The following is a 24,752-nucleotide window of genomic DNA, read 5'->3' on the forward strand; positions in this document are numbered from 1 at the left end:
CAGTCTCCACCACCAACTATTTCCATACAAAATTTCGTAAAAATTGGTTTAGCCGTAAACACACAAACTACCCTTTCTAGTCATTAGATTTCGAACCATAATTCTTATAGTAGAGACGCATTTTTGCATGCAGTATGATGGCAAGTATGTTGCCGCCATGGACTAAAGCAGGGGTCTCCAAACTTTTTTACCTGAGGGCCATATTGCACCCCAGAAACTTTCGCGCGGGCCACTGTCGGTTTTTGGGCCGGGTGGGGGAGGGGGGTCTAGTTGTTGCTGTTAAGAACAGTTTCACTCTCAATTAATGCTGAACCCCTGGCGCCCGGGATCAGTTTGACAACCTCCCGCAGGCCGGACCGTGGGCTGTCGCGTTGGGTGTCCGCGGGCCGGATTGAAACGCCTGGCGGGCCGAATTTGGCCCGCGGGCCGGGGTTTGGAGATCCCTGGACTAAAGGGTTAAGTTTTGATTTGACTCTACAGTGGTACAATAACTAAACCACACACACATGGACATGACAGAACTAGTTTGACGGTGCATGACATGTATTAAAATGCATAAACAGTAAAAGTGGTAACAATTACTTTTTCAAATATTTGCTATTAGCCGGGTCCACACAGAGCGAGCATACGCGCACGGCAATTTCCTCACGCACAAATGCCAGCCAAATGACAGCCAGTGTAGACGTGCCTCGGCTGAGGTGGCGCACGCGTCTACACTGGCCATTGCCAGCTATTGAGTCGTGACTTTGTACCTTAGTCTAATCAACTTCATATGAATGGGACAGAATATACAGAAAAGCATTACTATATAATATTGAACAAAATTATTGCAACCTTGGTGCTGAATAATAGCTTGAAACACATGTAATGGAATTTAGTAAATTTAGTTTTACACATTCACTGCAGTAGGGGGTCGAAAAACAAAGTATGGTTAACTACAAGTTACACTGATTGCCACAGCAAAGGTGTTAACTCAGAAATATCACAATATATTCATACAGTAACAAAAATATAGCTTCTACCAATTTTAATTATAACAGTTATAACAAAAACAGTCTTGTCGAGGTTATACCTTAGGTTTTAGTTTATACTATGTAAGTTTTTGTTGGAGTTATCTAATTGAAACAGCAACTATGAACCAAAGCCCAAAAGATATTAACGAGTAAAAGGCTGCGACTTTATGACTAACCTGAATAACTGCTAAGTAAATTACACTAGCGATCTACCGATTTCTTCTTGCAAATATATTGAGATATTTCCCTCTTGTCATTTCCTTAGCCTCTTCTAGTCCCAATTGGTATGCCATGTCATGCAGTTTTTTTACTTCCATTATAAGGCCACTAGTTGAAAGAGCTGCTAGTTCTGCAAATTGTAAACAAAACATCATTAATAACACCACATTAAGGAATCAATAAACATAACCAAGAGTGCACAACACATTTTACGTTATGTTGTACTTTGATATGAAATTATGAAGCCTAGTTTACGATTACACTTACGTTGCATTACAACCACGTCTTCTTTTGTGAGTCCTCTGCTCCAAGCGGGAGGTGACTGGTTGGGGTTCTGAAGCGGTGCGAATTCTGACACTCCAGGCACTGCGAAATCATCAGAACAAGGAGACCCATTATCGGCCTGCGATGCGTTATTGTTTCCATCACCCATGGTGAAATTAAAAGTTCAAAAGCAAATCGGTTATAACCGAAATGCCAGAAATCATAATCCGATACGTAATGGAGGACGGAATGACAACATCATAGGAGAAAGCAAAATCCCGCGCTTTTTAAAAATTAATCTGCTTGGGTTATGACGAATAAAACAAAATAAATATCTTTATACACTTACTTTGTTCAGGCCATAGCTCTGGTGATGCACGGTCAAGCTTTTCTAGGCTCAAAAGGCTTTCCTCCAGGGACGCCAGAGGAATATCATCGGGTGCTGCTTGTCCTAGAACGTAATCAAAACATCACCAACAAAGAACAAAGATTTAGTACTACGAACACGTAAGTTGTATTGGGTAATGATGTACAACAAGTTGTGCATTGTATAAAGCAAAACAACGTAAAAATTTGATAGTTTAGCACGTAATTCGTAATATTATCACCTTCTTGTTCCATTGAACTCTGTTTCGCGGCCATTTTCCAATTTATGACAACATTGAACCATAGACTAGACAGTGCAGCCACAGACTTTAGCTATAACGTTAAGCCTGGCTATAACCGTAAATATCGAAGTTCGCAAATTGGTGGGCACTTTCTCTATTACTTTAATTGCGCTTTAGTAGGAGTAAGAGAAAAAGATTCCCGCAATTTGCGAACTACGTGTTGCGAGTTTGCGGTAGGCCCTCTGATTTACATGCGTGTCGAGACTTGGCAAAGCAAGCGTCAGGTAGGCAGCTATGCGGTGGAATGAGATAACAATTTAGCATAATCGCTTGCTCCTCTAACTGATGGTCAAGTCTCGGCAGGCATGTAAATCAGGCTTAAAGTTAATGTCAAGACAATTATACATTTGATTATTAAGTGTAATGTAAATAAGATAAACCAATTAAAATAAATATGTGGTTACATAATTTTCCATTACTTTCCATTACATTTTATAAAATGACATTTTACTTCTAAAATATAAACATTGTCTGTGGATTTTATTGGTTTCTACTATGTTTCTACTATAGTCTTGCTATAGTCTATCAAGCCATTTCCATCAGTAAAAAAGACGGCTAATTTAAAAATGTAAACGTGAAGGGTTATGGGCATTGGAAATTTGCATTTCACGCCTTTTTCTCCTGACAAAGTTGTTTGGCCGGCTATATTGTGATGATTTAATAAAACAGTAAATAATTTTATTTTAAACTAAATTGTAAATGCTACTGATTATTAATTAAATATACAGAACTATGAAAGCTTTATGATTGTGTTTTAAAAGAAACTTGCATTTTAATTCTAGATCGAAACTTTAGTAGATTTCAAAGCATTATAATGTCAACACTGTAACTTTTTTTTCGTTCTTTCTTCCGGTTGACAGCCAAAAGCAAGGTGGGTTATAGCCACATGGGATTTTGATTATTTTGTGAAATTATAAAACAGTTTGGTATATTTGTGATATCTGAAAGTAAAGGTAATGTCTAGTCTACCGTTTTGTGCATTTTGCCTTTGAATGAGCAAATTACTTTCATACTTGAAGAGTTGGCGTATTCGAACTGTCACGACACGAGCGTAGATGCCATTCCATTAGTTTTTCTTATCATTTCAGCATAATTACTTTCTCGAACACTCGTTTAGCGAACTATACCTGATATTCTTCTATGACAGTCTAAAATTTGACTTGCACGATACATTATAAACAAAAATGTATTTCTTATAACATAACCTAACTTTTATACTTTCTGGTCATGAATAGCGTTTCTGGTTCGGTACTTAGAAATTCGTAGAGCATCGCTATTAACTATTGTCGTTTTAGTAGTAGGACCGCTTAAACAATAATTAAATTAAAAATATTTAATATTTCAGATGCGTTCCGTCACGCTTAAGGATGTTGAACAAGACAAGGTCGTCAAGACCGTCGCTGCCCACTTGAAAAAGTAAGAATTTTTTATTAATTTATGTCAAAGGAGTGTGTTTGGTTGGATAGAACTGCTATAAATTGTGTCCTGTGCCTTTCAAACGGTATGCTGTTTTGATATTATTTTGTTGACATATTTTTGCAGTATTGGCAGTGTTTCACTTACCTGGATGATGTAAGGTCCTTCCAAACCAATCATAAATAATACTAATAGTAACACTCAGCTGAACATTGATGCACTATATCTGATGCAAGTACAGTAGAATCCGCATATATTTACATTGAAGGAAAGCAACATGTCATACTAAGCAGATGTCATACAAAGAGTCGTTGATCAACTTTCTATTTTGGTTACGTTTTCCCAATTAGCCCCAAATTCATTCATGAGAAATTTATTGAACTTGTGTTTAATATCATCTGTCACAGAATCAAAACTAAAGCTAACAATAAGTCATACATGCATGTAACTCTTCACAGGGAAATATGTTAGGTAAGGTCACGAAAACTAGCAAAGATGTCAGTAAAAGTCATAATTCCTTGAAATTAGGATTAATAGGAATATGTCACTATAAGCGAAGTTGTTGTATCCAACTTTATATGTCATAATAACTGGTTGGCCCGTATAAGCAGAGTCTTAATTAATGGATTCCACTGTGATTATGCAAAAGTTACTTTTTACAAGTCTGGCAAATCAAAATAATTGAAAGGGTCTTTTGAATCTTGCCTGGAAGTTAATTAAAACCGCTTACCATTATGTGATTGGGCTCAAACTTAGTACTCTTGTGGAAGACCAGTAAAATGCAATATTATGATGACAGTAGCTGATCAAACAATGGGGAATTCAATAGAAGATATTACGCAAATTCTGCATAGGGGGCATGTCTAGCACATACTGAGGGTGTACCGTGAAGTTTAATTATCTGTATCTCTATCACTCTCCTATATTCGAACCGGAAGGTAGACCTTAAGGGAAACAAAATGGACAGGACCAAGAAAAAAAGAGGATGAGGAAAACCAAAGAAACAATGGGCAGACAACATTATAAAACTAGCTGGAAAGAACTGGATGGAAATAGCAAAAAATAGAGAGAAATGGAAGGGCATTGAGGAGGCTTTCACCCAGTAGGGATCAGTGCACAGTGTGTGATTTTGGCTTAGTTCCGGACATCATTAATTTATTTTATATTATGACGTGTTTGGTTGTAAGCAGGGACCGGACCCGCTTACCCTAACCCGTTCAAAAACCCGGGTTATTGTAAAGCTGTGTTCCAAAAACCGCTTCATTTCGGTAAGCTTTTGATTAGCTTACCGGTTAAGAAGCTAATCCTTTTATTTGAATTAATTCAGGTTAGCGCTTACCGATATTAAAAACCCGGGAAAGGGTTATCGCTTCAAGCGCTGATTAAATACGAACAAGCTGTTTTAGCTTTTACGTAAATTGCATATGGTCTATTAACGTAGCGCCCGCCGCGAAACACGGCGGTTCCATTCCCTACGTGCACGTGCGAGTGCGCGGCGCGGCGCGGCGGCAGTCGGTATTTGTCAAAGGCTTTGTAATTTGCCGACCTAATATTGCTAATTCAAACAAAAGTGTACGTTAAGTCAAGTAGCGCACGACGTAGATTTCAAAACACATGCTAAGGTTTAAGGCAAATTACCTAATATGGTAAGGCGTTGCATTGATTTTGGTATATTTTTGTTTAGTACCTATTACTCCTATTATTGTCACTTTCTTTATCGTTTGCTGTCTGTGCACATCTCGTGTGTCAGTGGAACTCATCAATGGCTTCTAATAATTTTATCGAGTTAGGGCTCATTTTAAAGGTCTTGACGAGTTCTTTACGATACACATGGTGGAGAGGGTCTGATGGTGGAATCGGAAGGTGTCGATGGAACTCATCGATAACTACTAGTAATGCTATCGAGTTAGGGCTCATTTTAAAGGTCTTGACGAGTTCTTTACGATACACATGGGGGAGAGGGTCTGATGGTGGAATGGGAAGGTATCGATGGAACTCATCGATAACTACTAGTAATGCTATCGAGTTTGGGCTCATTTTAAATATGTTGACGAGTTCTTTACGATACACATGGTGGCGAGGGTCTGATGGTGGAATCGGAAGGTGCCAGTGGAACTCATCGATAACTACTAGTAATGCTATCGAGTTTGGGCTCATTTTAAAGGTCTTGACGAGTTCTTTACGATACACATGGTGGCAAGGGTCTGATGGTGGAATCGGAAGGTGTCAGTGCAACTCATCGATAACTACTAGTAATGCTATCGAGTTTGGGCTCATTTTAAAGGTCTTGACGAGTTCTTTACGATACATATGGTGGCGAGGGTCTGATGGTGGTATGGGAAGGTATCGATGGAACTCATCGATACCTACTAGTAATGCTATCGAATTTGGGCTCATTTTAAATGTCTTGACGAGTTCTTTACGATAGACATGGTGGCGAGGGTCTGATGGTGGAATCAGAAGGTGTTGATGGAACTCATCGATAACTACTAGTAATGGTATCGAGTTTGGGGTCATTTTAAAGGTCTTCACGAGTTCTTTACGATACACATGTTGGCGAGGGTCTGATGGTGGAATCCGAAGGTGTTGATGGAACTCATCGATAACTACTAGTAATGTTATCGAGTTAGGGCTCATTTTAAATGTCGTGAAGAGTTCTTTACGATACACATGGTGACGAAGGTCTGATGGTGGAATCGGAAGGTGTCAGCGGAACTCATCGATGACTTCCCATAATGCTATCGAGTTTAGGCTCATTTTAAATGTCTTGACGAGTTCTTTACGATACACATGGTTGAGGTTCATCATTTTTGAAAACCACATTTCATAAAACCTTTAAAACGACATCCATGACAACTTTTATGACAAGTTGCATGGCCGCCATCTTGGATTCCAAAATAGTCATGACTTTCGAAATCCGCACTCCCTAAAACCTACAAAACGACATCCATGACGACTTTTATGACAAATTGCATGGTCGCCATCTTGGATTCCAAAATAGTCATGATTTTCGAAATCCGCACTCCGTAAAACCTATACAACGACATCCATGACTAATTTTCTGACATATTTCATGGTCGGCATCATGAAATCCAAAATGATCATCTTTTTCGAAATCCGCACTCTCTAAAACCTATAAAACGACATCCATGATGACTTTTATTAAATAGTACGTGGCCGTCATCTTGGCTTCCAAAATAGTCATCATTTTCGAAATCCGCACTCCCTAAAACCTATAAAACGATATCCATGACGACTGTTAAGACAAAAAGCATGGCCGCCATCTTGGATTCCAAAATAGTCATGATTTTCGAAATCCGCACTCCCTAAAACCTAAAAAACGACTTCCATGATGACTTTTATGACAAAATATGTGGCCGCCATCTTTGATTTCAAAATGGTCATCATTTTCGAAATCCGCACTCCCTAAAACCTATAAAACGACATCCATGATGACTTTTATTAAATAGTACGTGGCCGTCATCTTGGATTCCAAAATAGTCATCATTTTCCAAATCCGCACTCCCTAAAACCTATAAAACGATATCCATGACGACTTTTATGACAAAAAGCATGGCCGCCATCTTGGATTCCAAAATAGTCATGATTTTCGAAATCCGCACTCCCTAAAACCTAAAAAACGACTACCAAGATGACTTTTATGACAATATGTGTGGCCGCCATCTTTGATTTCAAAATGGTCATCATTTTCGAAATCCGCACTCCCTAAAACCTATAAAACGACATCCATGACGATTTTTATGACATAGTACATAGTCACCATCTTGGACTCCATCCATGACGACTTTTATGACAAAAAGCATGGCCGCCATCTTGGATTCCAAAATAGTCATGATTTTCGAAATCTGCACTCCCTAAAACCTATATAACGACATCCATGACGATTTTTATGACATTGTACATGGTCACCATCTTGGACTCCAAAATGGTCATCTTTTTCGAAATCTGCACTCCCTAAAACGAATAAAACGACATCCATGACGACTTTTATGACAAATTGCATGGCCGCCATCTTGGATTCCAAAATAGTCATGACTTTCGAAATCCGCACTCCCTAAAACCCATAAAACGACATCCATGAAGACTTTTATGACAAATTGCATGGCCGCCATCTTGGATTCCAAAATAGTCATCATTTTCGAAATCTGCACTCCCTAAAACGTATAAAACGACATCCATGACGACATCCATGACGACTTTTATGACAAATTGCATGGGCGCCATCTTGGATTCCAAAATAGTCATGATTTTCGAAATCCGCACTCCCTAAAACCTATAAAACGACATCCATGAAGACTTTTATGACAAATTGCATGGCCGCCATCTTGGACTCCAAAATGGTCATCATTTTCGAAATCCGCACTCCCTAAAACCTATAAAACGACATCCATGAAGACTTTTATGACAAATTGCATGGCCGCCATCTTGGACTCCAAAATGATCATCATTTTCGAAATCCGCACTCCCTAAAACGTATAAAACGACATCCATGACGACTTTTATGAAAAATTGCATGGCCGCCATCTTGGATTCCAAAATAGTCATGATTTTAGAAATCCGCACTCCCTAAAACCTATAAAACGACATCCATGACGATTTTTATGACATGGTCACCATCTTGGACTCCATCCATTACGACTTTTATGACAAATTGCATGGCCGCCATCTTGGATTCCAAAATAGTCATGATTTTCGAAATCTGCACTCCCTAAAACCTATATAACGACATCCATGACGATTTTTATGACATAGTACATGGTCACCATCTTGGACTCCAACATGGTCATCTTTTTCTAAATCTGCACTCCCATAAACCTAAAAACCGATTTACATGGCGACTTTTATAACTTACTGCATGGCCGCCATCTTGAATTCCAAAATCGTCATCATTTTCGGAATCGGAACTCCCTAAAACCTAAAAATGATGATTTTTATGACAAAGTGTGTGGCCGCCATCTTACTAAAACCTGTTATAAACCGGATACAAATAAGCATCTATATAGTAAGTCAACATTAACGAAAAGTACTTTTACGTCGGTAGTTACAATATACCTATCGAATCAATTACGTAATGCCCATCTCTCCCGCGGTGCCGCAGCGGCGGGGGAAAGGCGCGGGAGAGGGGTAAGGCTTACCCTAAACCGAAAGGTTACCGGTTAGTACACGCAAAACACAAACCGAATCAGCTCCTGTAAGCGGTAACCACTTGTTACGATTAGGTTAATCTGAATAATACGGGTTATCATTATTGTTGGGTAACCGGTTGAACGGGTTACCCAAACGATTAGCTTATCGTATGAAGGGGTTACCCATTCCGAACGGGTAAGGCAAATGAACGGGTTTTCCGGTCCCTGGTTGTAAGTAAGCCTAGAAAGAAACTCCCGTTGCAATATTTTACTTAGTTTCGTAATTATATTTTTTTTTCTGAGAGGTCAACGACCTTCATAAAAAATGCTTCGATAGAAATCTCCTAAAAAAATCCAACTACCGTTTAAAATTAAATACATAATGTTTGTCAGTTTAAAACACATTAGTTGTGACAGTTTCAGGACTCTGATGGCAAAGGATAACGGTATATTAATAAATTTTAAAATCATAAAAAAGTGTTAATAAATAATTTACTACAAACGGGTCGCATTTTTTTTTACTCGTAAAATTAACTTAATAAATGTACCTTTCAACTTTGAAAATTCTGTTAAATTATCTTGCAGGAACTCGGAGATATTGCGTTTCTAAGTTTTTTTCCGATTTCTATGGAAATAGGGTTGTCACAAAATTTATGTAAAATTGATTCCATTAGTGGTTGATTTGTACTGAAAGTTTAAATTAATTGTTTATCGGGATCTATGTTATGATTTCATCTGTTCTTGTTAAAGTTATGTTATCCGTTTCACTGTTCAGTGCATGATAATGAATATTATCAGACGTTACTTTCAGTAGGCGAAGTACTTTGTTTGGTATAGGCAAACGTTTTTGTTCTTTATTTCGTAAACTGATGGAAGACAAGTAGGGGTCGGACGATTCTAAGCCTCTGTGGAACAAGTCTAAAATAGTCGTCGTACGATTTAATTTTCTAGTATGGTGCTCCCGATCATAACGCCAGTATTTATTTCTTGACTCGCCAGCTTGCTCAGACAACATACCTATCGGCAGCGTACTAGCCTCTATAATGCTTCGACCATGTATCAATATCTTATGTAACGATACTGACATGTAAAACCACTTATATTTTTTTACGTATTTCTTTGCAGGTGAGTTACAAAAATTTTAAAATTTTTCTGTATCAATATGTAACTCACTCGATAGAGCTACCAATACTGTATGTAAGTCTTCTACTAGCCACATGTCTAGACCTAAGATTTCAGCAAACGTTTTTCGATGTTCGTCCGATAATGCTGTGCGTGCGGTATTCCCATCATTTGTCGTCCCTGCATTCGGGCGAACCACATCAACTAAAAGTGACATTTTTGCTCTAATTTCCGCCTGTATTGACTTTTTTCGATCTTCGACTATCTTTCCTTCCGGGGTGTTTTTGTTTACTCGCCACTTCATAACCGCTGGTGGCAGGACGGGTCAGTGCCTGCTGAGGCAAAGCAGTGCCATGGGTCTTTAACGGCTCCATGACACCTCACCCCCGCTTCTCCAGATATTATGTATAGGAATTGGGTTTCGACTAGTGTCTAACGAGGGCGGACCCCTTCCCAATTCCACATAATATCTTTCATCGAAGATTGTTGATGAAAACTATTGAAGATGTGATGATGATAAAGGAACACTGTCGCTCTACCATTTTTCCTAAAAACAAAATAATTAGGTTGTAGTACTTAGACTAGAGATGTGACAACCCTAACCTAAAATTTGAAAAAATTGTATCTCCCTATTCCTGCATTGGTTGCGTTTGATATTTTTTATGGTAATAGTTATAACCTTGCTTAACATTTATGCAGTGAAAAAAAATGCGACCGTGAAGGGAATAGCCGAAAAAAAAAAGTTGTCATATCATAGAAATTAATTAATTGACGACTACGTGAGAGTATATCTGTGGCCCTAGTGAAAAAGGGTACAAGTCTCTGGCAGTTTAGGTGTATAAGGGCATAAGTGTTACGTGGAACTTACACCCCTTTACACCTGCGCTGCCAGAGACTTGTACCCTTTTTCACTAGGGCCACAGATATATTTATATTTATATGCGTATAATGATGCTATTAAATCATGTCTAGCATACCAGGGAGCATTTATTGATTAATCTGCTTCGACAGAGCATAGAATGCGTTTCTCTGGTTTTTATGGACTTTTCTCGATTTTTTAAATATCTCAAAAACTATGGTACTTAAAGTCTTTGGAGTTTAAAAGCAAGCTTTTTTTGGTTATCATCTATCCAAAAAGCGCGAAATATAGGGATGGCCGCAACTAAGCCAAAATCACACACTGTGCAGTGCAATGCACTGAGCAAATAAAGCTATAATAATAATAATGCTGCTCTCTGGCGGCAGAACATTGCAGTAATATTCTCCATAGGTGATAAACAATGCAACCTCATATGAGTTTGTTCTTGTTAGAATCATTTCCAATGAGGAAGGAATATATGTCTGATGTTGGTTAAGAGTGTAAACCTGCTAAATCCATGTTAGAAATTTATAAATTTTTAACTTTATTGTATATAAATAAAGGTACAAAATGCTTTATTGTTAAAAACGATGTAAAGATGTAAATCTTACCAAAAAATATTTAAATTACAGGACGGGCAAGGTCAAGGTCCCAGAACACATGGACCTTGTGAAAACTGCTCGCTTCAAGGAGCTGGCTCCCTATGACCCTGACTGGTTCTATGTACGCTGTGCCGCCATCCTGCGCCACATCTACATCCGTTCCCCTGTTGGAGTCAAGACCGTCACCAAGATCTTTGGTGGCCGCAAACGTAACGGTGTCACACCTTCACATTTCTGCAGGTGATTATACTGATTATGTTAAAAAAAAATGATAGCATATTTTATAGTACATATGGCGCTACTTTATCGCAATAGTGCGATAGTTCGAACATTACGTAATTACGTCCAAAATTTAAAGGGCCATATGTACTAACGTTGTACTATACATGTGCGAGTAGGTAATACGCAACTCTTGACGATTTAAAACACTCGATTTGGTTGTGTTTCAATTTATCGCCACTTGTTGCGAATTTCCTATTTTTCGCACTTGTATCGTAATGTACTATTATAATACTGCAACTATTAGGGCTCTTTCTTACAGAAAGTGCTTTTATTTTAGTTGATATTTGCCATTTTCAAAATTACTTTTCAAAGTTATCCAAATGCACCTTAAGCCTTGTTCACACATAAGGAGTATAGTAATGAGACAGCAAATTGGTACTCGGCCGAGAGTGAGGCGTGTGGTAAGGCTAGTCTTACCCACGCTCCAACGTCTACGTGTTTACACGCATTTTGCTTTACCTGACGAGTTAGTTCGTCAGTGCGTCAACACGAAAAAAAATTTGTAATTAGTACTCGCTCGCTACTGCCAAGTGGCCCAGTGGTCTTGGTCATAGTTCATACCTGTCGAGTGGCGAGCGAGTCTGCGCGGGATATGCTGAGAGGAATGCAGGGGTGGGCACTCGGCCTAGTAAACAAAACAAGGTCTGAGTGACTCGCTCGTCATTATGCTGGGCCGAATACTTCTCACAAAGTACACACGAATTGTATCATAATCGAATTCTAATCGTCAGAATAAGGATGGACTGAGATGTCAATCTGAACCTTTCTGTATAATAATCTGTTATATTCCTTGGAGACATGGGTATTATATCGCAGACATATACGCTTATATATTTACGCTCCAATATTCCGTATTCTATTTTAAACATGTCACACCAATCGTCCTCTTCTGATTCTGCAGAATATTTATTTCTTGAGTTGAGCTTATCCCATTCTAAAATTCTTCTCGGTGTTTTTTACTCACCCTCTCTTCAGGTAAACTACTTTGCTTCTTTTGAAAAGCTTCTAGAAGACCTTATGCCATCCTACAATCATCATATTGTCATGGGTGACTTCAACACGTGCTTGCTAAAAAATGATTATCGTTCTAACTCTCTGAAAGCACTGGTTGAAGCCTGTAATATGGTTATTCTACCATCAGGTCCTACGCACCATTTCCCAAATTGCTCTCCTTCACTTTTGGATCTTGCCCTGGTTTCTTCCCCTGGTCATGTTGCTGACTTTTCTCATTTCTCGGCGGATGCCTTTTCTTACCATAGTTTACTGTTCTTGTCTTATAAAATTCGTCCCCCTAAACTTAAGGCGAAAGTTCTTATGCAACGCAATTTTGGCAGAATGAGTGTCGAGAAGCTTCGTGAAGATGCCATGTTAATAGATTGGAGTCCCATCTTGCAGGCCACTAGTGTAGATGATAAAGTGTCGCTATTTAACTCCGCACTAATTCAACTATATGACGTTCACGCTCCAATACGTCCTGTTAAGGTTAAGCATGTTCCTGCTCCGTGGCTTACTGATGACATTAGATCTCTTATCGCAAAGAAAAACTTAGCCAAGTCAAAGTATAAGGTCAACTCGTCTGAGAAAAATAAAGCTAGGTACCATGCTCTCCGCAACCGTTGCAGTACAATTTGCCGTGATGCTCAAAGGCGTCACATTCACAGTGCGGTTGTGAATGGCGAGCCAGCCAAGGTCTGGAAGTTCTTGAAGACATTAGGAGTTGGAAAGTCTACGCAAAACCCAATTAATATAAATGTTGACTTAAACCTACTTAACCAGCACTTCTCAACTTCTACTACTTTTACTGGTCCAATTAAAACTGACACTCTAACTTCTCTTTCCAGGTGTCCAACTCCCGACTTTCCTCCCTTCTTACTTGCTCAGTTGACTGACAGTGATGTAAAAAAGAATGTCCTTGCCATCTCATCCAATGCTGTTGGAGTCGATAGTGTTAGCCGGAAAATGATTCTCCCTCTACTCGATTTACTTGTTCCTGTCATTACTCACATCCTGAATTATTCTATCTCCTCTGGTATTTTCCCTTCCCTCTGGAAAGATGCAGACGTTGTTCCCTTACCCAAAAAGTCAAATCCTACCACTTTTTCCGACTATCGTCCTATTTCTATCCTCCCATTCCTTTCAAAGGTCCTTGAGCGCCTTGTACATCACCAGCTTACATCCTTTTTAAACAGGCATGAGCTCATGAATCCTTTACAATCTGGCTTCCGCTCCGGTCACAGTACGGTTACAGCTTTAGTAAAAATTAGCGATGATGTTCGTGCCGGTATGGATAACCGTAAGCTCACCGTACTGACGTTGTTAGACTTCAGCAATGCATTTAACACTGTAGATTTCGATGTTTTACTCAGTTTAATGCGTGCTATTAACATATCTCCCGTGACAATTGGCTGGTTCCGTAGTTATTTGGAATGTCGTCGGCAGCGAGTAAAGGTAGATTCTTCCATTTCTTCTTGGAGCAGCACCCTGGCCGGCGTTCCGCAAGGCGGTGTGCTGTCTCCTCTATTATTTTCCATCTTCATCAACTCCATTACTACTAATATTTCTTCTTCTTACCACCTCTATGCCGACGACCTCCAAATTTACTCTCAATGCGTAATTAACGATCTACCTAAGAGTATCGCCTCCATAAATCGGGACTTGGAACACATTTCCAGTTGGAGCAAACGCTATGGGCTGAAAGTTAATCCGTGTAAGTCGCAAGCTATAATTTTAGGCAGCTCTCAACTCATTTCTCGGATTGACTTTCTTAACTTACCTTTCATAGTGTTTGATGGTGTCCCGGTTCCATTATCGAGCCAGGTAAAAAATCTTGGAGTTATATTTGATCGCACACTGTCTTGGGTACCACAGATTAGTGAGATCAGTAGGAAGATGTTTGCTTCTCTGGGGTCACTTCGCAGGCTTCGTAGCTTCTTGCCGCTCGCTACCAGAATTGCGCTTGCTCAATCTCTTCTTCTCCCTATATTGGATTATGCCGATATTTGCTTTCTTGATCTTACAGAGGACCAGCTAAATAAACTTGAGCGCCTTCAAAACGTCTGTATAAGATTCATATTTGGATTACGCAAATATGACCACGTCTCTGAATTTCGTACCCAGCTCAAGTGGCTCCCTATTCGTCATCGCCGTAACTCTCATATTCTTGTACTTCTTTATAACATTCTTTTCAACCCCTCCACCCCTCTATATCTTAAAAAGCGTTTCAACTATCTTTCCTCGGTCCGCTGTGCGGAGATGCATCTCCTTGCTCTACCACCTTCATCATCAAAATTTTATAGCAACTCTTTTTCTTTTCGTGCTGTTCGGTTGTGGAATGCTTTGCCATTAGACATTAGACGTGCTAAATCCCTTCCCGTTTTCAAAAATCTTTTGAAGACTCACTACCTTTCGCTGCCTTAACTTGCCTTTATTTATGATTGTATAATATATAATGTATGTATGTATATATGTATTTATTTTATTAGTATGTAGGTATGTATTATATTGTTTGCGTCTTCATTTTGTTGAATTATATGTATATCGGCACTACCCGTTCAATGTTGTAAGTTCATTGTTTCCTGCTACCCAAAGGTTGTCTGGAAGAGATCGCTTCTTAGCGATAAGACCGCCTGTTGTTACCTAACTTTTACGTGTTTTTTCATTTCCTGTCTATTTTTAAATGTATGGTGCACAATAAAGAATATTTACTTACTTACTTACTTACTTATTAGATCGTTTATACCTGAGGTGTCTCAGGAACATTATGGGCATTCATTAGTCAGATCAGGTGAGGAATGAAGGAATGGAACTGAAGTGCTTCCGCGTGCTAATGTTGCTGAAGTTGACCTTACCTTATTCGACGACAGCTGCGGTGGTGTGGCCATGTTTCGAGGATGTCTGAGAGTTGGGTGGCTCTGGCCAGTGCCGGATTAAGACATTTTGATGCCCTAAGCATTTCTAGACCATGGTGCCCCCTCATCAAGATAACATTGAATTTTCTTGGTAAATTGAGTGACGTTTATTGCCGCATTACTGCTGAGAATAGAATTTTCAATCCAACACATCATTTTATCACGGAAATTGACAGTACTGCAGCAGTAATGTTCCAACAGTATGTAAGGTCAAGTGTTAGCAAATTGAAGATCGTGCTTCGCATAAGGCCGGAAGTGAGCCAACCAATGTCCAAGTGTGAGAAGACATAAAAGGCATAGGCCGTACTCCGCACAGGGTTTTGCAACCTCTAGAGCTTTCCTGCGAAGCTCATTCATGTGAGAGCAAAGGCAGAGCTTCAGTAGAGGCTTAGCCATTGGCCATTGATTCTTGTCAGAACACGAACCAATGGCCGCAAGTGTCTTAAATAGCAAATTATTGTTAACGAAAACGGGACTTAATAGGGTAAGTTTTAAAATTACCACTGACCCGACGTTTCAAAAACGGCGTTTTCCCCATAGTCTCGGAGAAGACTGGGTAAAGTCGACATCATTATCTTGACGTTGGAGGTAATTTTAGAACTAAATCAAACGCGATTAAGTCCCGTTTTCTTAAATAATAATGTATCACAATTAGGCCAATAAAATTAGATTTTTTCGAATTTGGTCCTAAAAATGCGTGTAATCCGAGTTTGCTCCATTCCAGGAGGTGTGCATAAATGTTTCCTCTTTTTCAGTTTTTTTTTGCTTGAAAATCGAAAACGGTACGTTCGGCGCAAAATTTGTTCTAATTATGATTAAAACTGATATCTGAGGATCCGAAATGTAATTTAATTATGTTCTTGCAATAAAACATATTGATTTATTGAAGGTACCCTAATATGTATTCCTAGTCTAAATTGTATAAAAAGGTCGACATTTTTTATTTTTGGTAAAATCATGTTAAAAATCCAAAAACGCCTTCTTACCATGCAGTGTCTAATCCACGAACTGTCGTATGTCCTTTAAAATCAAGTGATTTCGAAAGGAAAAAAATATCTCCTAAGGATCCCAAAATGTATGCATACCCCCTGAGATGGAGCAAACTTGGATTACACGCATTTAGAATGAAATGAAAGTATTAAAACATTTTCCAGCTTGCTGGGAATTAATTCCTCAAAACGCTATTTTTGGATCTAATTTGATTGGCCTAAATCGTAAAAGTTTAAATCAGTGTTTTTAAAGGCAAAGTCTAAAGCTGAGCTTTTCATAAGGCTGAACGCTCGGAGCGTTCGATCGGCGCTTACGGATGAGGCATGGATGAGGCCAAAGGTCGAGCTGGAAGAAAGCATTTGAATTTGACCACTGGCGAGGTATGAATGGCTGAACGTCCGGAGCGTCCGATCGCGGTGGGTTATCATACAATACAACTGATGGCGAGGTGTGAGCAAGGCAGAAGGCCCAGCTTCGAGAGAGGACAGCTTAGATTTGGATCCATGTTAAGTGAAAGTAAGGCAGTTTGCACAAAGTAGAAGACCTAGCGTCGCATAAGACCTAACGCCGAATTGCAATAGAGTGGCTTGAAATCGAACCTATGTAATCACGGTTCTCCTACTGCTCGGCCTTTGGCTTAAGTGGAAACCGAAACTTAATAAGTCGCATGATCGTGGTTCTGCAGCAACTCGGCCAGGCCGACACATCTGGCGTGCAAGAGAGCAAAATTAGCTACAAAATCGGTAATCTACGTCGAGAAAATCGGTTGGCCACAAGCCCGACGGTAAGATATTTTGGCTATGAGCTTTGAGGGCCTCCGCGAAGGGTTGGAGATATGCTTACGTGTCCTCACTCTATTACGACCCCGTTATTAGATGGGTACTTGCACACGTCAAAGTCGACAAAAAGTTTCGTGTACATAAGTACTACGACTGCGATGCTGATGCAGCCTGCGCGTTTTTTTCCTACGATTTTGGTGCCCCCCTAGACGTGGTGCCCTAAGCAAGTGCTTATTTTGCTTAATGGTTAATCCGGCACTGGCTCTGGCGTCTGAGCTGCAGGATAGCAAGCGGAAATCAGGCGGCCAATCCCTCTGTTATAAAAATGTCCAAAGATATACATGAGATGAAGATTGGCTACTGCAGGACGGCAGCGGACATCTTAGTTCCCGCACCTAAGGGATATGATGCAGTCGCTGTGGTCGAAATCGGCTAGGATGAGAGACAGAGAATAGAGAGATAGATAATAATCTGACACGCTCCAGTATTTCAAGGTGGCGGTTTTTTTTTGCAACTTTGTGACCGGTGCTATTTGCATACGGATCGCTGAAATCGTCAGATTATTTAAATATACACTGTTGTGGAGTCCACTTATCATCCCTCTTAATATCTGACGTGCTCGAGTAACTATTTTTTTCTAATTTTATACCCTTCCGTATTTCTACCCTGACTATGTAAGTTAGTAGACTGGCGCATTAACGTACCCTTGTTATCACTTATCAGTAACATGTTCACGAGCATTTGTGAGGCGAGCACGCCCGAACATTTGATTGAATACCGCTGGTTGTAGGCACAACAACTCTATCTTTTAATTAATGTGCCAACACCAAAATGTGAAAAACATTTCCCTCAACTAATAAACATCATCTTCGATTTCAGATCGTCTGGCAGCATCGCCCGCAAAGCGCTCCAGGCCTTGGAAGCTTTGAAGCTCGTCGAGCAAGTTCAAGATGGTGGACGCATCCTCACCGTCCAAGGCAGGCGTGATCTCGACAGGATCGCCGCTCAGGTCAAACTAAAGGCCAAGCAGGCGGCCAAGCAGCAAGTCATCGTGCTGTAATTTAACTAATAAAAATATAATAAAATGTGCTGTTTGATTTCTTCATAAGAAGTGCCTATTAGAATAGCGGTCTCTCGCATTCGTTTGAATACATAAACTCATAACGGAAAGGTTCACGAAATAAAGCGGGCTAAGTAAAGCGATCCCAGCGCATAAGGTGGTAAAAAATAGAACTAACTGCGGATAGCGTCTTTAACATTTCGTACAGGTTATATGGCTCGAAATTAAACTTTAATTACTCCTTAAATTAATATTCATTTAAATTGTATGGTGTATTAGGACCATTGTAATCTGTATGAAATTCCCAATATAACTACCGTATTTAGTACTGTATCCGTTAGCTTTGCAAATGCCATATATGTGATCCTTTTCTAGAAGTTAAGAATGGCTAGAGTCGTGGAATGTATGGAGCCCAATACATTGCACGACTCTTCTTTTTCCGAACAGACTAGTAAAAAATATACCATTCAACATCACGGACTTATTTGTAGACCCATGAAAGCGCCTATTGATCTAGCGGGTCGATGGCAGTGAACTGCTTAAGTGCTCTTGCTACAGTTATTGCGCATGTGCTCTTTTACTCGCGCGTGACGCGTTCATATTTATTACGTATAGTAACCCTAGCGTTAAGACGTCACACGTCATTGTCAAAATTGATTGTAATTCTCCGTGACTAACTTCATGTTTTCCAATATTTTTCTCACGGCCGCGCAGTCAGATTCGTTTAGTACAAAACAAATTACGAGTCAGTTCGGTTGGATATGCAGTGAGTGATGACAAAATGTTGGTGACACTTGATCTGCGTATCGGCATATTTGCCGTTATATATTTACTTACTTGTGCGGTGTGCATACAGTATGGAAGCCCAGGGAACACTTTATACGTGGCAGAAGAGTCTCAAAGGGGCTTGGGTAAAACTATTGTGATAAACAGAGCTGAAGAGGAGGGTTCTAGTCTAGAAAGGAGAAAACGGGATGCGTCCGAGTCAACGCCTCCCGCACTTGAAAAGAACATAACTACATGGGTAACGGTTTATTTCCTTATTAGATTCGATTAACCCCCTTTGTTATTTATTTACTACTGGGCCGGCGTCGCATGATTTATCACTGTCACTGCGGCGCACTCACCTTGTAGCGCACTTTCCTATATTTACAAGATGACTTTACATATTTTATTTCTTTGCTTTCCTCGACCTTGACATATTATTGTTATTTTTGTCAACGTAGTTTGTACTATTTTTGTTGCAACTACGACAATGTTTTTCAACATTTTAAATCTAATCTAGTACTTTTATCTAGTACTGTTTTTGTCTGCTATTATCTTGTTTGTGTTTTTGAAGAAGAAGTGTTCTTCCTGGTTTCAAATATGAGACTAACAGATGTCTTTCTTTCAGACTACTCACCTAAATGACAGCCATCAGCAGCTCATGGTGCATTGGGTGGGCGAGGGCTCCAATGTCATCATCTGCCTGGCTCGGGACTCCAGCCCCAAGAGTAAGGGGGTGTTCTCTCCCTCTGCCTTGTTCATCTCATATGACTATGGGAAGAACTTCACTAATAAAACGGATATGTTCAAACTGGATGATACTCCAAATAGTGGATATGCTCAGTTGGATAAGTTCTTCAATCATCCAAAGTACCCAGAGTTTGTAAGTATAAGATTTATATCTTTATTCTAATATCAATTTATTACCCTCTTGTGTGAATTGATGATATTTAACCTTTGCATAACACAAGAAAGTACAAATTGGAAACTTAATGTCTTAAGGCATTCTCTACCGGTCACCTATTCAATTATGAAATAACAATTAAAATCTAACCATTACAATGCACTTCAGTAACCAAATTACAAACTTTTATGGCATATTAATTGATGTAACTAACCATAACAAAAATAAACAATTAAGGTTAATGATAATTAATAAATAATCATCATTAATAACCATAAATGGATTATTATTAACAAATGATAAGGTATTAATAGCATAAATTAATGATGAATTGCCTGAACCAAACACAGTTTTCCTTTTATGTATAATGTATTTGGATAAATTGGTTACTTAATGACTTTTGCACAAGTTCAACAAACTTAGGTCAATGACCTTTCCAATAGACAATTGGTACAGGTGGATAAACTAATTTACTGCCTGATTAAATAATTGCATGACAAGCTCAACATCTCATGAGAATGCAACATTGAAGCAATTTGGTGCAATTAAGATGTTATCAAACTATTCTAAAGTTCAGTTGATGCTTCATGTTGATTCTATAATATTCTATATGAGTATAACCGTATCATTTTTATGAACCTATATTGTAATTTATAATATTCTTGACTAATAATAATAATAATATCTCTTATGAATGAAGGAGCTTCAGTTATCAGTATGTAATAATAACAGAATCAAAATGACATATTGTTTATAAGTTAAATGGTTATTGGGGACAAATAAATAAATAATAAATAAATATTTAGGGATAACCTTACACAGATCAACCTAGCCCCACACTAAGCAAAGCTTGTACTATGGGTATCTAGGCGACGATATACATATGTATAATAGATAAATACATACTTATATACATAGAAAACACCCATGACTCTGGATCAAATATCTGTGTTCATCACACAAATAAATGCCCTTACCAGGCTTCGAACCCGAGACCATCAGCGTCATAGGCAGGGTCACTACCCACTAGGCCAGACCGGTCATCAAAAATCGGTCATATGGGCAAAAAATATTTTATATAGGAAATGATAAGAATATACAATCATAAGTAATCAACATTCTATAGATAGGTTTTGGTTTGTTTTTTTAATTGTAATCACTGTTATGTAGAATAATGTTATTGTTTATATTGATACACATTTTTCTTTGTAGTGTGTATTTGTGGACTCTACCAACAAGAAATTGTTCTACACAAATGACAATGGACAACACATCAATCGCTCAGATCTGGACTTCCACCCCAGCGAGTTGGCCTTTGATGAGGAGTTCCCAAACATATATGTGATCTTGGATAAAGTGGACTCTAATAGACATGTAAGTTTGAGCTTAGATCTTATTTAGCTTTAGCTACTCAACTTTCATGTTAATTTATTGTATTATATGGGGGTTTTCAGAAAAAAGTGTACCCGTTTTGCCTTAATCACAATTTTGCCACGTGTACACTGGTCGTTTTGTGCGTGTGGAAATTGCCTCGCGCGTATGCTCGCTCAATGTGGACCCGGTTAATTATCCTTAATTTCCATACATAATTTATTAGTGAGTTGTGTACTGTACTAACACTATATGGATCTCCCTATATTCGATACAAATAAATAATTGAAATTCAATTGTAACGTTCCATTCAACTTCTATGGTTAACTGCATTACAAAACTGACAATTAAAAGTACGGCCCTTTTTTTATTGCTTATATCAGTAGTGCTCGTGATTCTGAGTGAGAAATAACCCAAAATTTGTTAGGTTTAAAAAAAAGTACAGTGTAACTTTTTTCTGAAATGCCCATTTACGGCCTGTGCATGACGTGTGCACATGTACGGCATGCCTACATACACCCAGCTGGTATGGTCTGGCCTTAAAATATGGTGTTTGCTGCTGTACTCTGTTCCGTTAGTTACTTAGGGCAAAAAAACTTGCTTAGCATCAGGGTCATTCAAGAGTAACACGAGTCACCATTTATTGTGTGTTGTTTTTGAATTGCGTGTTTATTTGTGATGGAAATTTAAGCGTTAATTTATTTCTAGATATAAAGTTACATATAAGTATTTTTATCCCTAGAATGACCCAAAAGCTTACATACATACTTTTTAATTGCTTGTTAATTATTGTGAATCTTTGATCTGCCTGCAATGCAAGTATAGTATAGTTTATATTTAAAAAAAAAATCTAATTACATGTCGATGTTTGAAACTAGTTGACACCATACTAAAATATTTGTAAGACATTGTTCATTCTCTCTTTTGGCTTATTTTAGCATAATGGAAAACATGCAAATCCTTTGTTTCCTTATCAGTTCATTGACTGCAGATCAAACCACAGATTATTTAAAATGTAGGGACATTTTTTCCTTTGCTTTACTTTCTTTGGCGTGTTATTATTTACATTGATAAAACCAATTACCGTAGGTGATACCTATACATATAATTTTTAAAATTAGCGCGAGTGAATTTACGTTTGCATGATCTTGGATATCATTAAAATAGGTATTTTACGCTTTTACTTTCTTTTAATGTCATGGACTCATGGTGCTTCTCATAAATATTCTTCATGAAAAAATGATAAATGCCCGAATCGCAAAATATGTATTTATTGTTAAGAGAAGGGGTGTATCGGGAAATCTGTAATCCGTTACGAATGTGGGATGATCCAGATATTCACGAAAAATTCCATCGTACATCATGGCATCATGGATACGATTTTCAGGAATGTCCGAGATTTGAGGATGATTCGGATTTACTCGAACACTATAAAATCTTGAACATCACAATATGTGATGAGAAACAAATTTAAGTCGAAATATTGCAGCGCGCCGCGTTCCGCGTTGGGGTCCGGCTATATCGGGAAATCCCCCAACACGGAAAACTTAAATTATCTCTAGCCAAGATGACAAACGTTGATAGAAAACGTCAATCGGAACTTAAACATAATGTACCTATGGAAATAGTCGCGTGATTTTTCGTAGTATCTATATCCGATATATTTTTAACTTTTCATTTGGTGTTTGTCGATGTTAGATTTTCATCTTGGCTAGCCCCCCTGAAACTTAAACTATTCAAACACTGAATCCTCTTTGTGGATTTTTTAAACCAGAGTCATTAGGTACAATAATTAAGCGCAGAGGAGATTTGAACTCACGACCTTCCATGTCCTGTGACAAATTGTGGAGCTACATTACTTTCTATTTATTTATTTAAATTTGAAACAAACGGTCATCAATAAATAATGTTGCAGTTTCTTCTCTTAATCTAGACCAATAGTTTCTATTTTTGTTAAACATATCTTTATATAATACTATCTGAGATTTTCTGAGTTCTTAAGGTTGTTCGGTTTCATTTGCCATCCCTAGGGTACTTCTCTGTACCGTTAAACATGGCTTTTCTTCAGTCAAAACCTGTTTTTTTACAAGCCTGAATGTAAGTAACCTAAACATTTGTTCCAGCTATATCTAACCATGGATGGGGGTAAATCCTTCAAGAAAATCCAGAGTTACGTCAAAACGTTCATTTGGGCCTCCGGGCCGGGTATTCAGAAGACGTTCTATGTTGAGCGTTGGAAGCCGAATGGTACCAGCACAGTGCTCAGTGCCAGTGACCCTACGGACTTTGAACATGCTACCACGGTCTTCCAGGATGCTAAGGACTTTCAGATCAAGGGCGATTTCATGTTTGCTACGAAGCTCAGTAAAGAGGTAAGTGAAAATGCATGAATGTGCTTGATAAAATTTATATACATAATGACAATGTCATTCTCATTAATTCTTTATAGTATTCGATGTCATTCTCATTAATTCTTTATTGTATTCGATGTCATTCTCATTAATTCTTTATTGTATTCGATGTCATTCTCATTAATTCTTTATTGTATTCGTTATGAAAATCGCTTGATAATTGCAAGGAATGGGTCTTGTTTTGATGATTTATCAATAACAAACAAATAAACCTACTTTTATAATTTAAGGATATTTGTAAACGTTGAACGAGACTTTATAAAAACCAAACCTTACCATACCTACGAGCACGAATAATACGAATAAAATAAAGCAAAGCTAATAGCTAAATGCCCTACAAGCAAAATGGCCTATCCTCGTGGCCTTTCACCTTCTTTTATTCTAGTGTTTTGACGCATATATTTTGCGATATTTTAGGACCCGCGTATATCAAGCGTAGGTACAACCCTTATAAATATGATTTTATCAAAACACTGATTTAAACTTTCACGATTTTTACACATTATTAACTAACACAAATGGGACTTAATCGCGTATTAAGTTTTAAATTTACCTCCGACGTTTCGAGGACGGCATTGTCCCCGTGGTCTCGGAGAAGACTGGCTAAAGTTGACATCAACATCCTCTAGCCGCGCGAGTTTTTCGAACTACCCGCACTTGATCTTGTTTATGATTGTATTTGATTGATTGTGTTAACGTCGAAGGTAAATTTAAAACTTAATACGCGATTAAGTCCCGTTTGTGTTAGTTAATAATACGATTTTATCGTTAAAAATTGCTCATTTTCTACTTATATCGTGATTGGGTGAGAATAATATTTATTTCAATTAGTTATAATATCTCGCAAGAATGCAATTTTGTTTACGTTTTCACTTCAAATATTTGTTTAGTTAATAAATCAAATCAAATATTACTTATTATCAGGCAACTAAGGCCCATTGGCAAACATGCAATAATTATAATCTTAGAAAC

At 38.4% G+C, this 24,752-nt stretch overlaps 2 protein-coding genes across 2 annotated transcripts in view; one reads left to right on the plus strand and one right to left on the minus strand.

Annotated features, from left to right (window-relative positions):
* Positions 1-1,012: 1,012 nt before the first annotated feature.
* On the minus strand, positions 1,013-2,237 carry LOC133525988 (protein lin-52 homolog). Its single transcript, XM_061862443.1, has 4 exons — positions 2,105-2,237; positions 1,846-1,947; positions 1,500-1,598; positions 1,013-1,362 (listed from the first exon to the last, which is right to left on the minus strand). Exons 1-4 carry the CDS (start codon positions 2,136-2,138, stop codon positions 1,223-1,225), a joined length of 375 nt encoding a protein of 124 aa, XP_061718427.1. The 5' UTR covers positions 2,139-2,237; the 3' UTR covers positions 1,013-1,222.
* Positions 2,238-2,902: 665 nt separating this feature from the next.
* LOC133525989 (sortilin-related receptor-like) overlaps positions 2,903-24,752 on the plus strand; it is a 58,730-nt gene continuing 36,880 nt past the window's right edge. The window contains 9 exon segments of the mRNA XM_061862444.1: positions 2,903-3,035; positions 3,510-3,580; positions 11,341-11,550; positions 18,149-18,325; positions 19,058-19,094; positions 19,096-19,353; positions 19,723-19,977; positions 21,211-21,372; positions 23,493-23,741. Coding sequence (XP_061718428.1) covers positions 3,510-3,580; positions 11,341-11,550; positions 18,149-18,325; positions 19,058-19,094; positions 19,096-19,353; positions 19,723-19,977; positions 21,211-21,372; positions 23,493-23,741 — 1,419 coding nt within the window. The 5' untranslated portion in view covers positions 2,903-3,035.

The sequence above is a fragment of the Cydia pomonella genome, chromosome 15 (assembly GCF_033807575.1).
Source record: "Cydia pomonella isolate Wapato2018A chromosome 15, ilCydPomo1, whole genome shotgun sequence".
NCBI lineage: Eukaryota > Metazoa > Arthropoda > Insecta > Lepidoptera > Tortricidae > Cydia > Cydia pomonella.

Bases quoted from the DNA above. Each gene is read 5' to 3' on its own strand.
- LOC133525988 (XM_061862443.1), bottom strand. From the start codon at position 2,138: ATGGCCGCGAAACAGAGTTCAATGGAACAAGAAG. The intron at 1,948-2,104 runs GTGATAATATTA...ATTACGTTCTAG, and splicing joins GAGTTCAATGGAACAAGAAG to GACAAGCAGCACCCGATGAT. The intron at 1,599-1,845 runs GTAAGTGTATAA...ATGATTTCGCAG, and splicing joins AGAGCTATGGCCTGAACAAA to TGCCTGGAGTGTCAGAATTC.